This window comes from Gymnogyps californianus, chromosome 5 (genome assembly GCF_018139145.2).
Source record: "Gymnogyps californianus isolate 813 chromosome 5, ASM1813914v2, whole genome shotgun sequence".
NCBI lineage: Eukaryota > Metazoa > Chordata > Aves > Accipitriformes > Cathartidae > Gymnogyps > Gymnogyps californianus.
This window is the reverse complement of record NC_059475.1, coordinates 2722644-2738825: the sequence shown is the minus strand read 5'-3', so window position 1 is coordinate 2738825 and position 16182 is coordinate 2722644. Positions and strand designations below refer to the sequence as shown.

General features: G+C 35.4%; 1 protein-coding gene across 5 annotated transcripts in view; it reads right to left on the bottom strand.

Moving 5' to 3' along the window:
- Window positions 1-16182, bottom strand: part of LOC127017158 (golgin subfamily B member 1-like) — a 45341-nt gene that overhangs the window by 23823 nt on the left and 5336 nt on the right. For 2 of the 5 annotated variants that reach the window (XM_050898093.1, XM_050898098.1), the window contains exons 5-17: window positions 15697-15819; window positions 14869-15036; window positions 14309-14494; window positions 12691-12813; window positions 12377-12490; window positions 10390-10711; window positions 9922-10031; window positions 9419-9536; window positions 8581-8672; window positions 7471-7621; window positions 3582-3691; window positions 2584-2707; window positions 1603-1733 (exon numbers count right to left, since the gene is read on the bottom strand). In XM_050898093.1, coding sequence (XP_050754050.1) covers window positions 1603-1733; window positions 2584-2707; window positions 3582-3691; window positions 7471-7621; window positions 8581-8672; window positions 9419-9536; window positions 9922-10031; window positions 10390-10711; window positions 12377-12490; window positions 12691-12813; window positions 14309-14494; window positions 14869-15036; window positions 15697-15819 — 1872 coding nt within the window. Of the gene's footprint in view, window positions 1-125; window positions 174-1602; window positions 1737-2583; window positions 2708-3581; window positions 3737-7470; window positions 7622-8580; window positions 8673-9418; window positions 9537-9921; window positions 10032-10389; window positions 10712-12376; window positions 12491-12690; window positions 12814-14308; window positions 14495-14868; window positions 15037-15696; window positions 15820-16182 lie in introns of all 5 variants that reach the window. The other 3 variants (XM_050898097.1, XM_050898095.1, XM_050898096.1) reach the window with 3 other exon arrangements.

Below are 16182 nucleotides of genomic sequence, written 5' to 3'. Positions count from 1 at the left end.
AAAAATCTGACAACAGCAACCAAAACCAGAACACATATCCAGAATCAACAGCAAATAGGACAAACATGGCAAACTTGTCACCTCTGATGAAAATAGGCTAGCATTTTGGAGGAGGCAGAACACACCTGTACCGCCCTCAATAGCTGCCCTTCTTCATCTACACCAAACGTTACCTGTATTGAAAGGCTTTGTTACAAGACTCTCAAGTAATAATTAATATAAGGTTGTCTTTCATCTTAAAATCATTAATTCTTTATACACGTGCAACTTAACAGATAAATAACTATGAATAATGCACCAAGCCTGAAGGAGTTTGAGTAAGAGATCAGTTGTGTCATTTAGTGAAAATAAGGTTTACAAATGAACATAGTAACTTGTCAATCAGGAAATACTAAAAATAACTTTTCTGATAAATATTTACTTTACTGTTCCTTGTGGTGCCTGCATTGAATAATTTTACAATATAAATATATATCAAATTAATATCTGGGGTTTAGATTGTGTATATAAAAATATTAAATTATTAATTATTTTTCTATATTTACACAGTATCTTTTCTATAAGTGTGTGTATATATATATATGTCGTGGTTTAACCCCAGCCGGCAGCTAAGCACCACGCAGCCGCTTGCTCACTGCCCCCCCACCCCTGGGATGGGGGAGAGAATCAGGAAAAAAACTCGTGAGTTGAGATAAAGACAGTTTAATAGGACAGAAAGGAATGAAAAACAATGATAATGATAATAATAATAATATGACAATAGCAATACTAAAAGAATTAAACTATACAAAGTAAGTGGTGCACAATGCAATTGCTCACCACTCGTTGACCGATGCCCAGTTAGTTCCCGAGCCGCGATCCCCCCTCCCAGTTAACTCCCCCCAGTTTATATACTGGGCATGATGTCATATGGTATGGAATAGCTCTTTGGCCAGTTTGGGTCAGCTGTCCTGGCGGTGTCCCCTCCCAGCTTCTTGTGCCCCTCCAGCCTTCTTGCTGGCTGGGCACGAGAAGCTGAAAAATCCTTGACTTAGTATAAACACTACTTAGCAACAACTAAAAACATCGGTGTGTTATCAACATTCTTTTCCTACTAAATCCAAAACACAGCACTATACCAGCTACTAGGAAGAAAATTAACTCTGTCCTAGCCGAAACCAGGACAATATAGATAAAAATAATAATATACACACACATTTATATAAAAGAAACTTGAGGGATGTAAGAAGAGGGAGACTTATGCCAGTAGTACCAAAATCTAATTCTGGACCTTCTGACAAAGGCCCCCTACAAAGAATAATGACAATCATGTTGCCTTTTACTATGTTCCTAAAACAAATAACAAAGCTTACTTTCAAACAAGTTTCTCTGTGTGATGACTTCTACTTTTGCTGAACAGAAGTCACAGGCTTCAACTTCAGAGCATAATATACTACGTGTACACTCTCTGCCAACATAATTATGAAGTATAAAGTAGGCTTTAGACATTTTTGCTAGCTGCAAATTGACATTTTTGTCTTATTGTAGGCTATGATTGTAAGAATACAGAGAAAAAAATTATCCTCTTATATCATCAGGTTTTACGCAACTACAAAAGCTCACCTGAAGAGCCTCCATTCTACCTTGAAGCTGCAATCTATCTTCCAAATCCTGACAACGCTCTTCTAGAAAAAGAATTTGTTCCTGCAGTTGATTTCTTTCCAATTCCAACTCTTCAACCACACTCCGCAAACCTACTTAAGTCAAAGAAGAAAAATTATTTCAAGAAAGGTCTACTAAAATTCCTGAAGTCTAGAAATGGTTCCAGCTTTTTATTCACAATTCTCACCAGTACTGGGCACAGTCAGATCTCAACCATTTCCACTGGAAATGCCAGAGGCCCTGCATTTCCAAAAATTAGATGGCAAAAGTACCCTTAACTGTTGAAAAGCCAAAATAAAGTTGCATAGCTCAAGAACTCAGAGAACCTGGCAGAAATGTTCTAAACAATACTGTGGCTCAATCAGTAGTGTGGCTCTCGTTACTTTAATCACAAGTTAATCACGTACTTGCAGGATCAGATCTTAAGCAATTATTAATAAACAAAGTAAACTGGTCTGTATCAAAATTTGCAAGGGAGTCTATTCCATTTTAACAATAAGATCTATTTGCAGCCTTTACCACTGATATAAAAACGTTTGCATTAAAAAAATAAGAATTTTATTTTTAAATTAAAAGCATACAGCAATGGAATGCAATTCTGTTTTGCAACATAACTGTTACATAGATTGGAAACACATTCACAGGAACGAGACTTGTAACTTAAAAAACACATGATCGTGCCACATAGGATAGTTCATGGGCACCAAGGCTCAACCAATTCCAGCGTTTAGTCATATTTATACTCTACTTCTGAACAAAAACTAGGCAGTTCATCCAGCACGCACATGCTTTAAAATGAAAAGGAAGAAAACGCAAGCCAAAAAAATTCAACAAAGATTAGAATACACCACAAATGGGTTGTTAGTTGAATTTGAAAACAAAAATAGACACAAAATACAGATGCTGTGCATGCTTTAATAAACTGTCTAGTCGCTATCACACCTGCATTAGGTGAAGTGTACTCTGGCCACCAACCTCCCATATTTTCTCCTTCAGCTGAATCAGTGCTATCCAAGGTGACGTTCAATTCTTGAAAGCATTGTTTTCTATCAAAGCTGTATTCTTCCTATGCACAAAACATAAGAAAGAATTTTAATTTAAAGAAAAAAAGGAAGCAAGGGTAAAATATGTATTCTGCTATTAAAAGTGTAGTTTCAATTAAAAATCCTAAAACTCAGCAAGTGATTCTGGTGCCTAAATATAAGTATATGGGACTGCTGGGGACACTAGAGTAACCTGCCCAGCTTCCAGCTATTATTTCCAGAAAAGCCAAGTCTCCCACAGGTATGGTATGGTATCTGTCAGGCCTTTGAGGACACCCTCAGGCATCTGAAAGGCCAATGGATAACTATGTTGGGATACCTTAATTGGTCCCCTGATTTCTACAGTTACTAGGGTCCTCTGAATCTCAGGGTAAAGTATCGCAGTTAACTAAACATAAAATTATTCTCCCAATGGTATGTTAATGTGACAATGATGTCCTAATTCTTCTTACAAAGATCATGATTTTTTCCTGCAAGTTATAGCACCAACTACCTAGAAGTACACCTGAATGAACTGACACTACTTACTAATTATTCAGGAAAGCTCCACCAACAAAGAGATTTGTAAAGATTGTATCTAAACCAAAAATGGTCTTAACATATTAAGCACGCACATAGCTTCAAGCATGTGAATTACTCCAGAGAGAAGCTCGTTATTTTTCAATGTAAAATTAAGTAGGCTTATTACTCAAGGAATAGAGGTGTGATGCCACTGGAACTTCTCGTCGTCTGGCTACATGCATGATCATTAAATTTACCAAAGTTTTCAGTTACATAACTAATCTAAGTTCTTAAGCCCTTAACGTTTTTAAGCGTAAAGCACCATATAAATAATAGTACTTTCCATATTTTTATTAACATACAGATAAAAATAAACTCTTATCTCTTTTAACCCACCTGAAGCTTCCTGCTGGTCTGATTGTTTTTTCTTCTTGCCTGCTGCAGCCTGCCCATTCCTTGAACTGTGGTCAGTTCCTCCTCCAGCTCCTGTTGCCCTGAGACTATGGCTGGATCGGAGCAGCCAGGAAAGAACCAGTCATCCTCAATCAGTTTTGTGCCACAGGAAAGCAGTTACATTTATATCAGACACTACTACATGAGAAGAGACCAGGGACAGGCTGAAGTCCCTATGAATGACTGACAGGAACAAGATTAAAGAAGCAATCCATTGCGTTCACCTTGTGATTTCCCACCAAAATTACTATGGAAAACATAAGAATAAAGTCTGCATATCTCACTAAGAAGCAGCAAACTGATGTCTAACTTTACTTCTCCATCAGCTCTAAATGAGGACTTTATACAGGAGACTGGAAAGGGTGAGTTTATGCTGATACTAAAAAAAATGCCAGCCAATTAAAATGCCAAATTACATCTCATTTCAATTTACTAGGTTAAAATGTACCTAATTTGTATGACAACGGCATCAGCTGAAACAGCTGTGGTTTTTATAATCTGAACAATCACATTCATTTTTATGGAAATGACACGTGTCCCTTTCAACTTTAATTTTAGTAGGAGCTACAAAGCCAGAGAATTTGAGGAAGTCACAAGCATGTGTTACACTGCAAACTGGCATCAAACCATCTTATCATAAATTAACAATATCATTCTTTTTAAGACAAATACAGAATCACTTGTAAATAAACACACTGAATAATTCAGAATATGAAAGCTTAGGTATGCATCCTGTTCATTGTTAGAAATGATTTTTCATTTAAAGTACATTCCCATCTGTTTTGTGATATGACAAAACATGTTTGGGGTAACAGCTTAGGAAACAGATGTTTCATGCAAAGCAGACAAAACAGAACAGCCAGTGAAAAGAAACGAAAGTAAAGGTGGCTCCATACTTTAATTGAAAGTTAGATTAATTAGATAATTATAAATTTAGCTTTCAATTTAACCACACCAATCCACAGTTCTCCTCACAGCATGCAAAATTCAAGAGAACTTCTGTCGATGCATCTGTGAGGTAAACACCAAAAACTATTAGGAGATTCAGCCCTACTGGGAATACTCAGCTTTCATCCGAGTTGTCCAAGGATTACTTATACCACAAATTTAATTAACACACTATTCTGTAACATCTACTAGATTTAAGTTCTTCCTGTAATGTTTCAAAATTACATATTTAACATGTTGTCAGAAAAGACTGGACGAAAAAAAGTTAAAGAAAAAAAAAATTAATGACCTGTTAAAGTAGGACTGCTAAATTGGATTTTACTTCTGGCTTAATTACACTTTGGCTTCTGGAACTTTATCAGCGTTCATTTTACACACCTTTGTTTATTTTCAAGTATAGATTCTACAACTTTAAAATTTTTATCATTATACATACTTCTTCAAAGCCGTAAAAATAAATGCCAAATTTTGTTCACACACCTTAAACCTCTCTTTACAAGAACTATCATTGAAGTCAGTGAAGCGATTCAAGGAGCAAGCATTATTCCAGATAAGAACTCAACCCCTTCTTTGGGGGGTGGGGGCAGAAATTCAATTCAATTTCTTGGAAGTTGAAATTGAGGTAATCTGTTTTTAAGTATAATCAGAATGAATAACACACTGTCCTTTAGGAATCCAAAATATCTAACTCCTAAGTATTTGATAATGAAAAAAAGAATGAAATTACCATTGTCACATGAAAAATGAAAGTATAGAAATCGGAGCTTCAGAATGATTTAGAACACTTAGGCAAGTGTTAAAACACTTTCAGTTAAATTCAGCATTGCTTTAACAACAATTAGTAAATACATTTTCTAATGTTTTACAGCAGCTTAGGGAGCTTTTCATTTGCAATTATATCTAATGTAAAAACTGAAAAACTTCCCAGAACACCTTTCTTCAGATACACACTGCATTTAAATTAACTAATGATGTGTCTATATTTCCTTGTGTCACTATTCACACTAAATATCACAATCTCTAGTGGTCTGCAGAAGAAACAAGCCCCAGTCTATGAATGTAATCAATACTGTCATCCTCTACGCTTTTGCAGCTCCCCACACATTCAACCCAAAAGAGACAATCACCATATATGGCAAACTGTCATAGACTATGATGGAATGAGTAGTAGGTTTATATATTGCTTTAAATATTGGTAACTAATATTAATGCATGCAAAGTTCTGCAATTTATGGGATGGAATATAATTGGTTTTTTTTTAAAAATACTACTGAATTTCAAGTCCTACTGAGAATAAATGAATTCGATTCTCACTTAGTCACAACCACTTGCAGCAAGCCAAGAAATTGTTCTCTAGATAAGGTTACAACATAAATATGGAGTCAGCTGTTACTACAAAGAAAAATGAAGAAAGATGATTCTGTTAATATAAATGAAGAAACAGGTATTGCAAGGCAGAAAAAAAAAAATCAAGTTAAAACCAGCATTTGTTACATGTATTGCTAAAAACCACGTACCATCAATGGCAAATCTTATAAGGTACTGTTGGCAATTTCCTCAAAAGAAGCAACAACAGAAGAAATCAGCAACAGTATATTACAAGTTGCCATTGCTGCAGGAACCTGCATGCACAAAACTGATGGGAAACTACGTTCTCACTGGCTGACCAAATCGCAGTGTAGAGTAGGAGTGGAGGGGGAAGGGACGCTGAGTGCTCATCAGGTGTAACGGCAGGAAAAAAGAAACAGAAAGGTCATGCTTATCCCAAGGGGAAAAAATGCAAAATTAAACACGGACTGACGCAGATGAAATTTTACAACTGTCATTAATATTGCATGTGGATCTGTAGTTACCACAGAGGAGATAACAGGTAGTTTTAATGAAGGGAATATTATTCTCTTTCAATTCCAAAGCGTTACATGCGTAAATTGCTCAAAAAGAAGAGATGTGATCCTTAAAACATTTCTCTGCTTACATACTGAACTTCCAAATTGATCATGTAAATGAAAAATAGTTCAATTGCAGATTAAAAAGAGAAGGCTTGAATTAACTAACTGGATTAATTATGATGGTACGTTGTGCACATCAAAATTTACCATTAATCTCCACACAGTTAACTAACAGGACAAAAATTACAATATAGTACTAGATGGCATCAAAATAAGCAGTAAAAACTATTTGAAATTTAACCAGACTTTTATAAGTTTTAATAGAAGCTGCTTCACTTCCTCATCATCTGTTTTATTAATAATTTAGAAAACTATAAAACCTGAGATTAATTGAAATGTTATTTTCTGCAGGTAATTTAATATTTTTAACTAGCTCCAAACCATTGCCAGTTAATGTTACTCAGCTGACCTATACAAGTGACACTTACTAACAGATTACTAAATATTCTAAGAAAGGTTTCTCATTAATTAAAGCGAAACTCTGTCTCAGGTACATTTTACTAAAGCACCACCTTCATTCATCAAATTCAAACCAACACTATAGTTCCCCACACCTTCACCGGTTGTTCTAGGCAGGCAGCTTTAGTATTTCCATGGTGATCTTTTTATCATTGATCATTCATATGCAGACAATAAGCTTTTGAAGTAACTTCAAGCAGTCTTACAGAGCAGCAACTCAGATGGCAAACAGAACAAGCACATCTACTCATAAAAATGATACAAAAAAGATGAATGTATGAAAAACAGATTCAAGGAAATAGGAAAAAGTAGAAATTGCAAATTTAAGCAATTTCACTAACTATACAAGTCTTACGACTACAGAAATGAGTCATGGTGGTGTGCTATCAATTCAGTCTGAAGCATAGCAGACACACACACACACACATATATATATAAAACAATATGGTAACTGTATCGTAAATAAAACAATTCACCTTCTCTCTCCTCCTCAATCTGAGCCATTCTCAAGGCCATAGCAGATTTCTCTTCTCTGACTTGATCACGGGACTCCTCTGACTCTGGTACATTTTCTTGCCATTCCAAGAGCTGACTCTGCAATTCATCCACGCTACCTGATTCACTGGCCTAACAAGAGAAACTGTGCATGAAAATATATTTACCAAATCCCACTGCAAATGTAAATAACACTTTAGGTTGGCAAACCCTTCACAGAGAAAACAATCCATTATAATTCACTACTTTGCATAAATAAAAATCTATGAAAGTGATGATAATTGCTATAGTAATTACGTGAAAAGCAAGCCTCACCACTTCGTAAAATATCAAAAACGCTACTGCCAGTGGCACTTTTAATCTGAAATATTTTTAAACAAAAAATGGATTTTTTAATCAAAATATTTTTGTTGCACATTGTCATCTTAGCAATGTTTCAAAGTAAAACAATATTCAACTGTCTTTATGTGGGATAACAAATCTCTATTAACTTTTTTTCTGTGAACAGAATAAAAGTGTTTCTGCCTTTCCATCAAAATAAAAACTATTTTAAGATTTTACCAAAAACCCCAACTTCTCCACAAAATTTGGAAAAACCAGTTCTTTTTGAGCAAAATATAATTAACTGTTTCAAGCTGGCTCTGCTGCTAGGGCTATACAAAGTTACCGTGATTAATGTATACTGTTAATCCATCTAAAGCCCTTTAGCAATATTTTCTGAGTCTTCTCATTTTCTTATCTGGACCTGTACATTTGTCAAGGTTACAGCTGCTATTTCCTTCTGAAAGCTATTCGTATTGTACACAAAATAACAGCCACACTTTGATGACTCATGTTAAATGTAACTAAATAAATAGTAAACTGCTTGGAAAAATATAATTTAAGGTACATGGCAAAGTAAGTAGAAAGCAATCTTTTTAAGTAATTCAAAACCTGCCAGCTTGTTATCCAACTGAACAGCTACTGACAATAACAATTCCATATATCACTAAATTAATTTTCAGGCCCAAAATCCAGCTAACACTTTTCAAAGTCTAATTAGCACTGTTTGAGTTAATCAGTAACTTATACAAATCAATTTTAAAGTTAACCTGTGAAGCTGCCCTCTTTGTAACTTGGTCAAGATCAGCTTGCAACTTCCTTTGCTGCTCTTCATAGACTTCCAGCTTAGTCAGCAATTCTTCTACAAAGACATAATAAATTTGGTTCATTAGGACACAAAACTAATAGGAAGGTCAATAAAAATTTAAAAGAAAGATTCAAAATGAAAATTCAGATGATAATTCATTTCAGTTAGAAGACTTCTGTTGGGCTGTGTTATCCATCTACCCATTAAATTGACTCCTTGATTATTAAATATTGATGTGTACTTTAAATCTAACCTGCTAACAATTTAGACTGATGAACTGAAAATTCTACCATTTTCCATTTACAGAAAGGATGTCAGAGAAAATAACACAAGGTGAAACAGAAAAATCTCTCACAGAGCTCTACTTTAAACTATCAGGTTTTAAGCAAAAATTCTCTCTCAAATCCTTACAAAAGCAAAGATAATTCTTAACTTACTTGCAACTCACTGCTCTCAAAAGTTTATTGTATATAAACTTTTTGGTTTTTATACTGTATATAAACTGATAAATTTTCCAAGTATGTTTGGTCTCATTTTTCCTCCTAAGAAGATGCCTATTCCACTTCCTGGAAAAGTTTACACCTAAGCCTAAACGCAACAAGAATTATGCACAGGTAGATTTAGGAAAGGAAAAGCTGAGCTGTAACTCTGACTTAAATACTGTATGCTATTGTTAAAAGTCGCATGAAGTTACTTCAGAATCTGTTTTAAAAAAAAGATACACTTCGAAAGTGAAAATGAGAAAGTTCATTTATCTTTGTTTCTTTACTTTGAATCATCTGAAAAAGACTTTTTTTTACCATTTTGAGTTCTGATTTCATGTAACGATTGCAGTTTTGACTGTAGTTCTTCATTTTCAATTTCTAATTCTGAGACACGATTGTTTAAGGCAGATACATCATTATTCTTTGATGAAAACTGAAAGAAAACATAGTTATAAGTTTTTCAAATGCACCAAAACACCAGAAACACAGCAAAGGCAATGCAACCTTTTTTCCTGAGTTTTTAGTAATATTTAGAATAGCTGTTTTTCTAATATTTGAAAGTGCAATAAACTAGCTAATCTCTAACAAAGTTACTCCTGAATGCTGGTAACACCAGTTTGTGCTATTTTTTGTTGAAACTTCATCCTGTATCAACATTTTATGTCCATCCAATTTTTATACATTAATTCATATATAAAGATACTTCAAGTAAATTATTTTAATATTCTGTTTATCCCATATTTTACTTTTTTCAGTCAAATCTCCAAGCACAGTAGTTTAAAACAGGCATGAAATATTAAACATAATGTTACACATACATTTTTTAGTTCATCCTCCAGTTGTTTGATTCTTGATTTAGACCAAGCCTTCATTTTCAGAAACTTTGCTTCAGATTTGCTGGCCTCTTCTGTTTTCAATTTCACTTGTGCTAAGAAACAAGACGCAAAAAATTATTTAAAACCATAGAAAGATTATTAATCCAAGACCTATGTTTAATTCCTTTAGCAATTGGAAGTTATACACTTATACAAGACAACTGCATTTACAGAAAAACAGAACAATAAGAAATGTAGTGAGGTATTTATAGTTCATGTGATTATCTTGGTATTCCTATAACCCTCATTATTATTGTATTTGATCATAGATACTTTTTAATTAGTGTGGCAACAACTCTTCCACCAAATTTAATGCAGTTCTACTTGCAACAGGTATGAAATTGGCATACAATACATAACAGTCTGGGGCAAAGGAACTCTTCATATCTAACAACGGTTTAAATAGGATACCTTCTAAATCTTCCATCTTCTCTTTGGTTACAGACTCCAGATCTCTAACTTCTTTTGAGTTAGTCTGTCCACTACCACTTAATTCTGCCACTTGTTTCTTAAGCTGAAACAGGGCCTGATCTTTCTCTTGTAGCTCAGTTTCATGTTTCTCTTGAATTTCATGCAGTTCAGCATTATATTTCTCCTTAACTTTTGTCATTTCAAGCTCATGTTTCTCCATCATGTCCCTTAACTGGGCTCTCATTACATGTTTCTCAGCATCCAGTTTAGACTGGAGGTTTTCTTTTTCAGACAGAAGACGTTTCAGGTTTTCATTAATCTCCTGAAACAAAAAACAAAAAAACACCTTTATATTTTAACGCAAAGTATTTTTAGTACCACTGTCAAATATTATATCTGTATCCCACATACATTATAATCAGAAATCAGGGCTACTGTTGGTAACCTGGCTCTACTACAAAAGCTGCTCAGTTCTGACTTTCCAAGACAGAAGTGGGGACTTCAGCAAAATGGCATCACTATTTTGAGTGCAAACTACATGCAACCTCCCCCATAGGTGAAAATGGAATAAAAAAGAATGTTTGGCTCTATGGAATATAAAAAAAAACCCAGAAGCAGATCTCTCTAACTGTGATCCCAAAGATTAAGAATGCTCACTACAATGCCACTCAGGTGTTGTCACGTACATTCATTAAAATTAACGTTGGCAAACTGATCTAGTTCTTCTTTACAATATTTTGTTGCTAACTAGTTTTCTGTTAGTGCTTATTCTACTTTTAGTGCCTTTACATTAGTTATTTTAATACATAAAGAGGTAGAAAAGATTACAGATCACTAGCAGAGCAGTCCACTCGCATTTGACCTGCTGTTCAAAAAAAACTACTGTCATGACACGTAAACCTAGGAATACAAAGTGTCCAAGCAAAGAAGCTGTGCAGAACAGCAGAGGGAACATTTCCAAAATATGGTTAAAACTGCTTATGTAAATAAAGCAAGGCTTCCTGCTATTTTAATACTTAAACTATAATGGAATCTCAGCTTTAAGTGCTTTAAGCTCGTGTTGTCACAGTCAAACCTTCCCCCTACCCTCAAGGTGTGCATTTCTGTTCCCTCAATGTGCTAGCACCAGGTACCATCAGTTCTTGCAAGGCATCACTGTAAGAAGATGCACCTAACCCAAAAGAAAAAAACCAACAAAGGTTGGCATAAGGCAGGAGGCATAACAAATGGGAAGGACAAATGAAACAGGCTTACACTACCATGGATCTTAACTACCTGAGCAGGACACCTACCTGGGTACATAGCTGAAACTATTTCTAGTAAGATTTTGATTCTGGCAGCCTTCTCGGTAAGTTGAAAATTTGTTGGAAATAGTATAGCTAAAATGCTGGACCTGGCACCCTAGACAGGCTATAAGGTGTCTGTTTCAGCAGAGTCCTAAAAGCCTATGTGAGAGGCTCCAACGTCCTTTTTCTACACTGCTGAACTGAAGCAGCAGCATTCAAAGGCTATAATCAGAATTCATGCTAGGTGCTTAAACACAAAGAACCTTTGTTAGGTATTGCTTTTGCAATCACTAGAAATACAGCAAAAGGAAAGGCACACAATTAGCAAAACACTCTCTTTGGGGGAAAAAAAAAAGCCTCAGTTTTGAGGCTCACTGCAGTCCCTAACTAGAGAAGCTGGAATCTTTTGACAGCAAAAAGTCTTCCCTACACAGCAAGTTCCCAAAATGAATCAAGACAAACTATGGGTGAGAACTGACAAGTTCTATATTTTATGGACTTTACCTCTCCTTTAAGTTAATTTCCTAACTGGAATTAATATTTGTTTGCACAACTATGGTTGCATTATTAGCACATGTCAAAGCCTCCCAGAGAACTGCCTAAATATTTTAGGCAAAACTATCTTTTGCGCACAACCAAACAGCTTTTTGAACTTGTAATTGACCTGATGAGTTTAGCTGTACACACATGCCATTTCTTACTTTCAATTGCTGGTCCTTGGCATCCAGTTCTTTTTGCAAGACATCTATCACTTGTGTCCTTCCCAGCATGACTTCTTCCTTTTCATGGAGCTTTTGTTTCAAGGCCTTTAGTAGCTAGGGGAAAAAAACAAAAACAAAAAAAACCCAAGCAATCAATAAAGGAGTTAAAACTTTCAGAAGAGAAAGAAAAAGACTTATCTTTATTTTCCCAATCAGACATCTGAACTGCGCCGCAGAGGTTAGTAATTACATGATTCCAAATTCCCATGTCTAACTAACTCAGTGCAAGCTATTGAGTTGCCAAAGCAACGTACCTGTTCTAGGTCAGCACTTGCATCAGATTTAGCAGCTAATTTAAAGAGCTCCTGCTCATGCTTTTCTCTCTGTGCTTCCAGTTCCTTTTCCTTTTCCTGGATAATATTTTGAAACACACGTACCTAAAAACACATAGAAAGTAAATATGAAACCAGTCCACAAAGGTATAGTAAAAGTACACTGAATTGTCTAACTAAAGGTACAGCAAGATAATTTATTCTATCTTAAGTCTGAATTTTGCTTCCAGTTAACAGTAAATATACTACTCAGCCAGTGACTACTGACATCAGTGGTGCATGTGGATAAACCTCCAACTTACAGAAAATTTGTCTCAATTCCACAATAACAAAGTTCAAATAAGAAGCATGGTATCGCTCATTTTTGTTTAATATCACAGATCTTCACCTTTCTTTTTTGGATGCCATTGTTCTGAGACTTCTAATTTCTAAAAGATTACACTGATCATGTTCATTTCTAGCAAGTTTCTATCAATTAAGCCCAAATGGCAGCTTTGAAACCTAGCTGTCTCCTCCTCAAAAACTTGTATTCTACTTCCAACGTGCCTCTGTTAGCTATCTTACAATTTTTATAAGAACTGCATATAACTTTTGGAATCTCACTAATGATATTTTGAATAAATTCACATAAAGTCCTACCCAGATTTATATCTGAGTGACGACACTGTGCTCACCAAAATGGCTTTTACAGTCTCAACTGTTAGTCTTTTTCTTTCTTTCCTGTATCAGAACTAATTCCCTGCGTGCTGCTGAACAGGCGTGGTCATGTTCAGCATTAAAAGTAGCATTTTTGTTACAGATAAAATAAACTCAGACATCAAATGATGTGGGAAATACTGAGATGAATAGTTTCATACGTGGTAGAACTCAAATGCTGAGAGATCAGGCACATCACATTAAAATCAGAGATGTAGCTTCCAAGGGAGTTGGAAGAGCCCAGTAACATCAAGGAATGGGTAATATGCTTCCTAGTTCCACTTTTTTTTTTTTTAAAGTATTATTTAACAAGTCGTTGTTGTTGTTTGTCTTGGCCTGTTAATCAGCTGTTAACTTCCAGAAAATTTCCCATTAAGTATACCAAACTTCATCTATTTTTCAGTCAGGTGGAAAATACAATTTTTTTCCATGCTCTCATACTAAAAACTGTGCCAGACAGCTCACAGCACAAGTGAAAGTCATCCGTTAAATAGCCATTTGTGCCAAGAATGATTGCAATAATCCAAAAACACTACCAGCCATTGCATGCCTGCATTTTTGCACCTTGAGATGTAGTGCTACAAGAAAGAGCTGTTTGGAGGTTCTTCACCTGCAATTCTGCACAACTCATTTCACTCTGCTACACACTAGTTCCTCCGTGCCCAAACACCAGCCACATCCTTAAACTCCTTTCTTGCACAAAACTTTCAACTGCAATTATCACCAGCACAAACCGTCTACTGCTTAATTATTCTCATTTCATCTGAGCATCATATAGATCTTTACTGAAGAATCATCCAAAATGAAAAATAGCATTTCTTCACTATTGAGACAGAAACACTACAGCCAAGATACCACTTCTTCCACGAAAGAATGTAAATATTTTTACAGTGTGTTTACTTACATTTTCCATATATGTAGCCTCTTTTCCTTGGAAACGCTCTCTTTCTTTGCTCTGAAGCTTTTTAAGACTCTCAATCTGTTCCTGGAACAAGCTACATTTTTCTTCACTGTCCCCAACCTTCTTGGTAAGGTTCTGAACTAGAATCTGCATGCTTTGTAGTGATGAGTCTTTAACAGCCAGCTGATTCTTTAGAATGCAAACCAAAAGACAATTAGAAGAACGGACCCAGAAAAAAGATAGAGCAATCATCATGAAGCCACCTCCTAGCCCTTCCCTCAGTTAAAGCAACATCAAACTCAAAATTCAGGTTTGGTTTTAATTTGAGTGAAATTTGTCAGCACATTCTGGAGTCGATACTAATACATATCAGTGGTACTGACAAAAGAAGTAAATAAATATAGATCTACTAACATAAATGAAAATAATCAGTAAAGAATTTTTATTCACATGAATAACTGCAGAGGATTGCGCTTCAGAGAAGGATCCACCGTATAACGCATCAGAATTCGCTGATTCCTTGAAACCTCTATGGAGATTTTATATTTGAGCTGCTAATATACCTTCAGTTCTTCATTGGGCAAGAGTATTTCATTGGCAACACCACTTGATCCACACGCTATCTGTAAATCGATGATATAAGCATCTCTTTCAGCTAACTTCTTTTCTTTCTCTGCCAGCATGGCATCCATTTCAGCCCCACGACAGCGCTGGGCCTCCAGTTCAACATTCTGAAAATCAAAAGACAGCATTGCTTGTAATCAATACTTCCACCATCTGCAGCACAGAACAACAGTTTGCATTATTTCCTTATTGCCTGTTTTAGGGTACTGAAAAAATTACAATCAAATTTATAACCTGGTTCAATTCTAAGTGTAATCTTTAATTACTGAGCCTTTCTCTCTGAAATTCTGCAGCATTCACATTCCTGCCACCTTCCACAGTCAACAGTCATGTCCACAAAACACATCACTGCACAGAACAGCTACAAACCATAACATGACATCATCCCTTGCCTACATTTCTTCCTGTTATGACTTATTTTTGCAGCAAGAAAAACTGAAGCAAAACAGCATTTTTGTTCGAAATACAAGATTTAAATATAGCATTACAACACAAAGTTCATATTTGTGTATCCTATTCCATTCATTTTCAAACGACTACAAAAGCATCCTTGAGGATTCACTGCTCACTGAAGACACAGTAACAGAATTCTCACTGTGTTTGCTCGGGCAGGTTGTAGCATATGAAATTCTCTGTCTACTCAACAGAAAACTCTCAGAATATCTGTTTAGTAATATAACATGCAATTAAATATATAAATATATGTAAACATACTCCTACACCACAAATGTGAAAAACCACACACTTAGCATCATATAAAACACCACCTTTTTTTGTAACTCTTCATTTTTTTGTGTGATCTGGGATTCTAGTTCTTCTATTCTCCTTCTCAGTACTAATATTTTCCCACGATTTGCCGCAGCATTTTCCTGGTCACCGTCTTTTGATGCCTGCAAAAACAGGGAGGTTTGCATTCCATAAATAGGTAACACCTGACTTCTGTACCTCTACCTATTCAGATAATACTGGTGAGAAAAAGTGGACCTTACTCATGGTTTGTGTTTCAGTTCTCTTATATATTACATATTCCATGTAGAAGCTAGACAAAGCAGGCACAGAATTTATATCAAGCTTGTAAAAATCTTCGTATTTAAATTATTAATGATAATTATTGCTGCAAAGTGGACTAAAACATGCAATAAGGGCATTCATTTCCTCTAGCAATTGTAACCCATAGCATCTGGCAAGTGTAGTCCATGTAAATCAGAGGGGAAAAAGGACTACTGGGGGAAAAAAGTGTAAATTAAACTGTT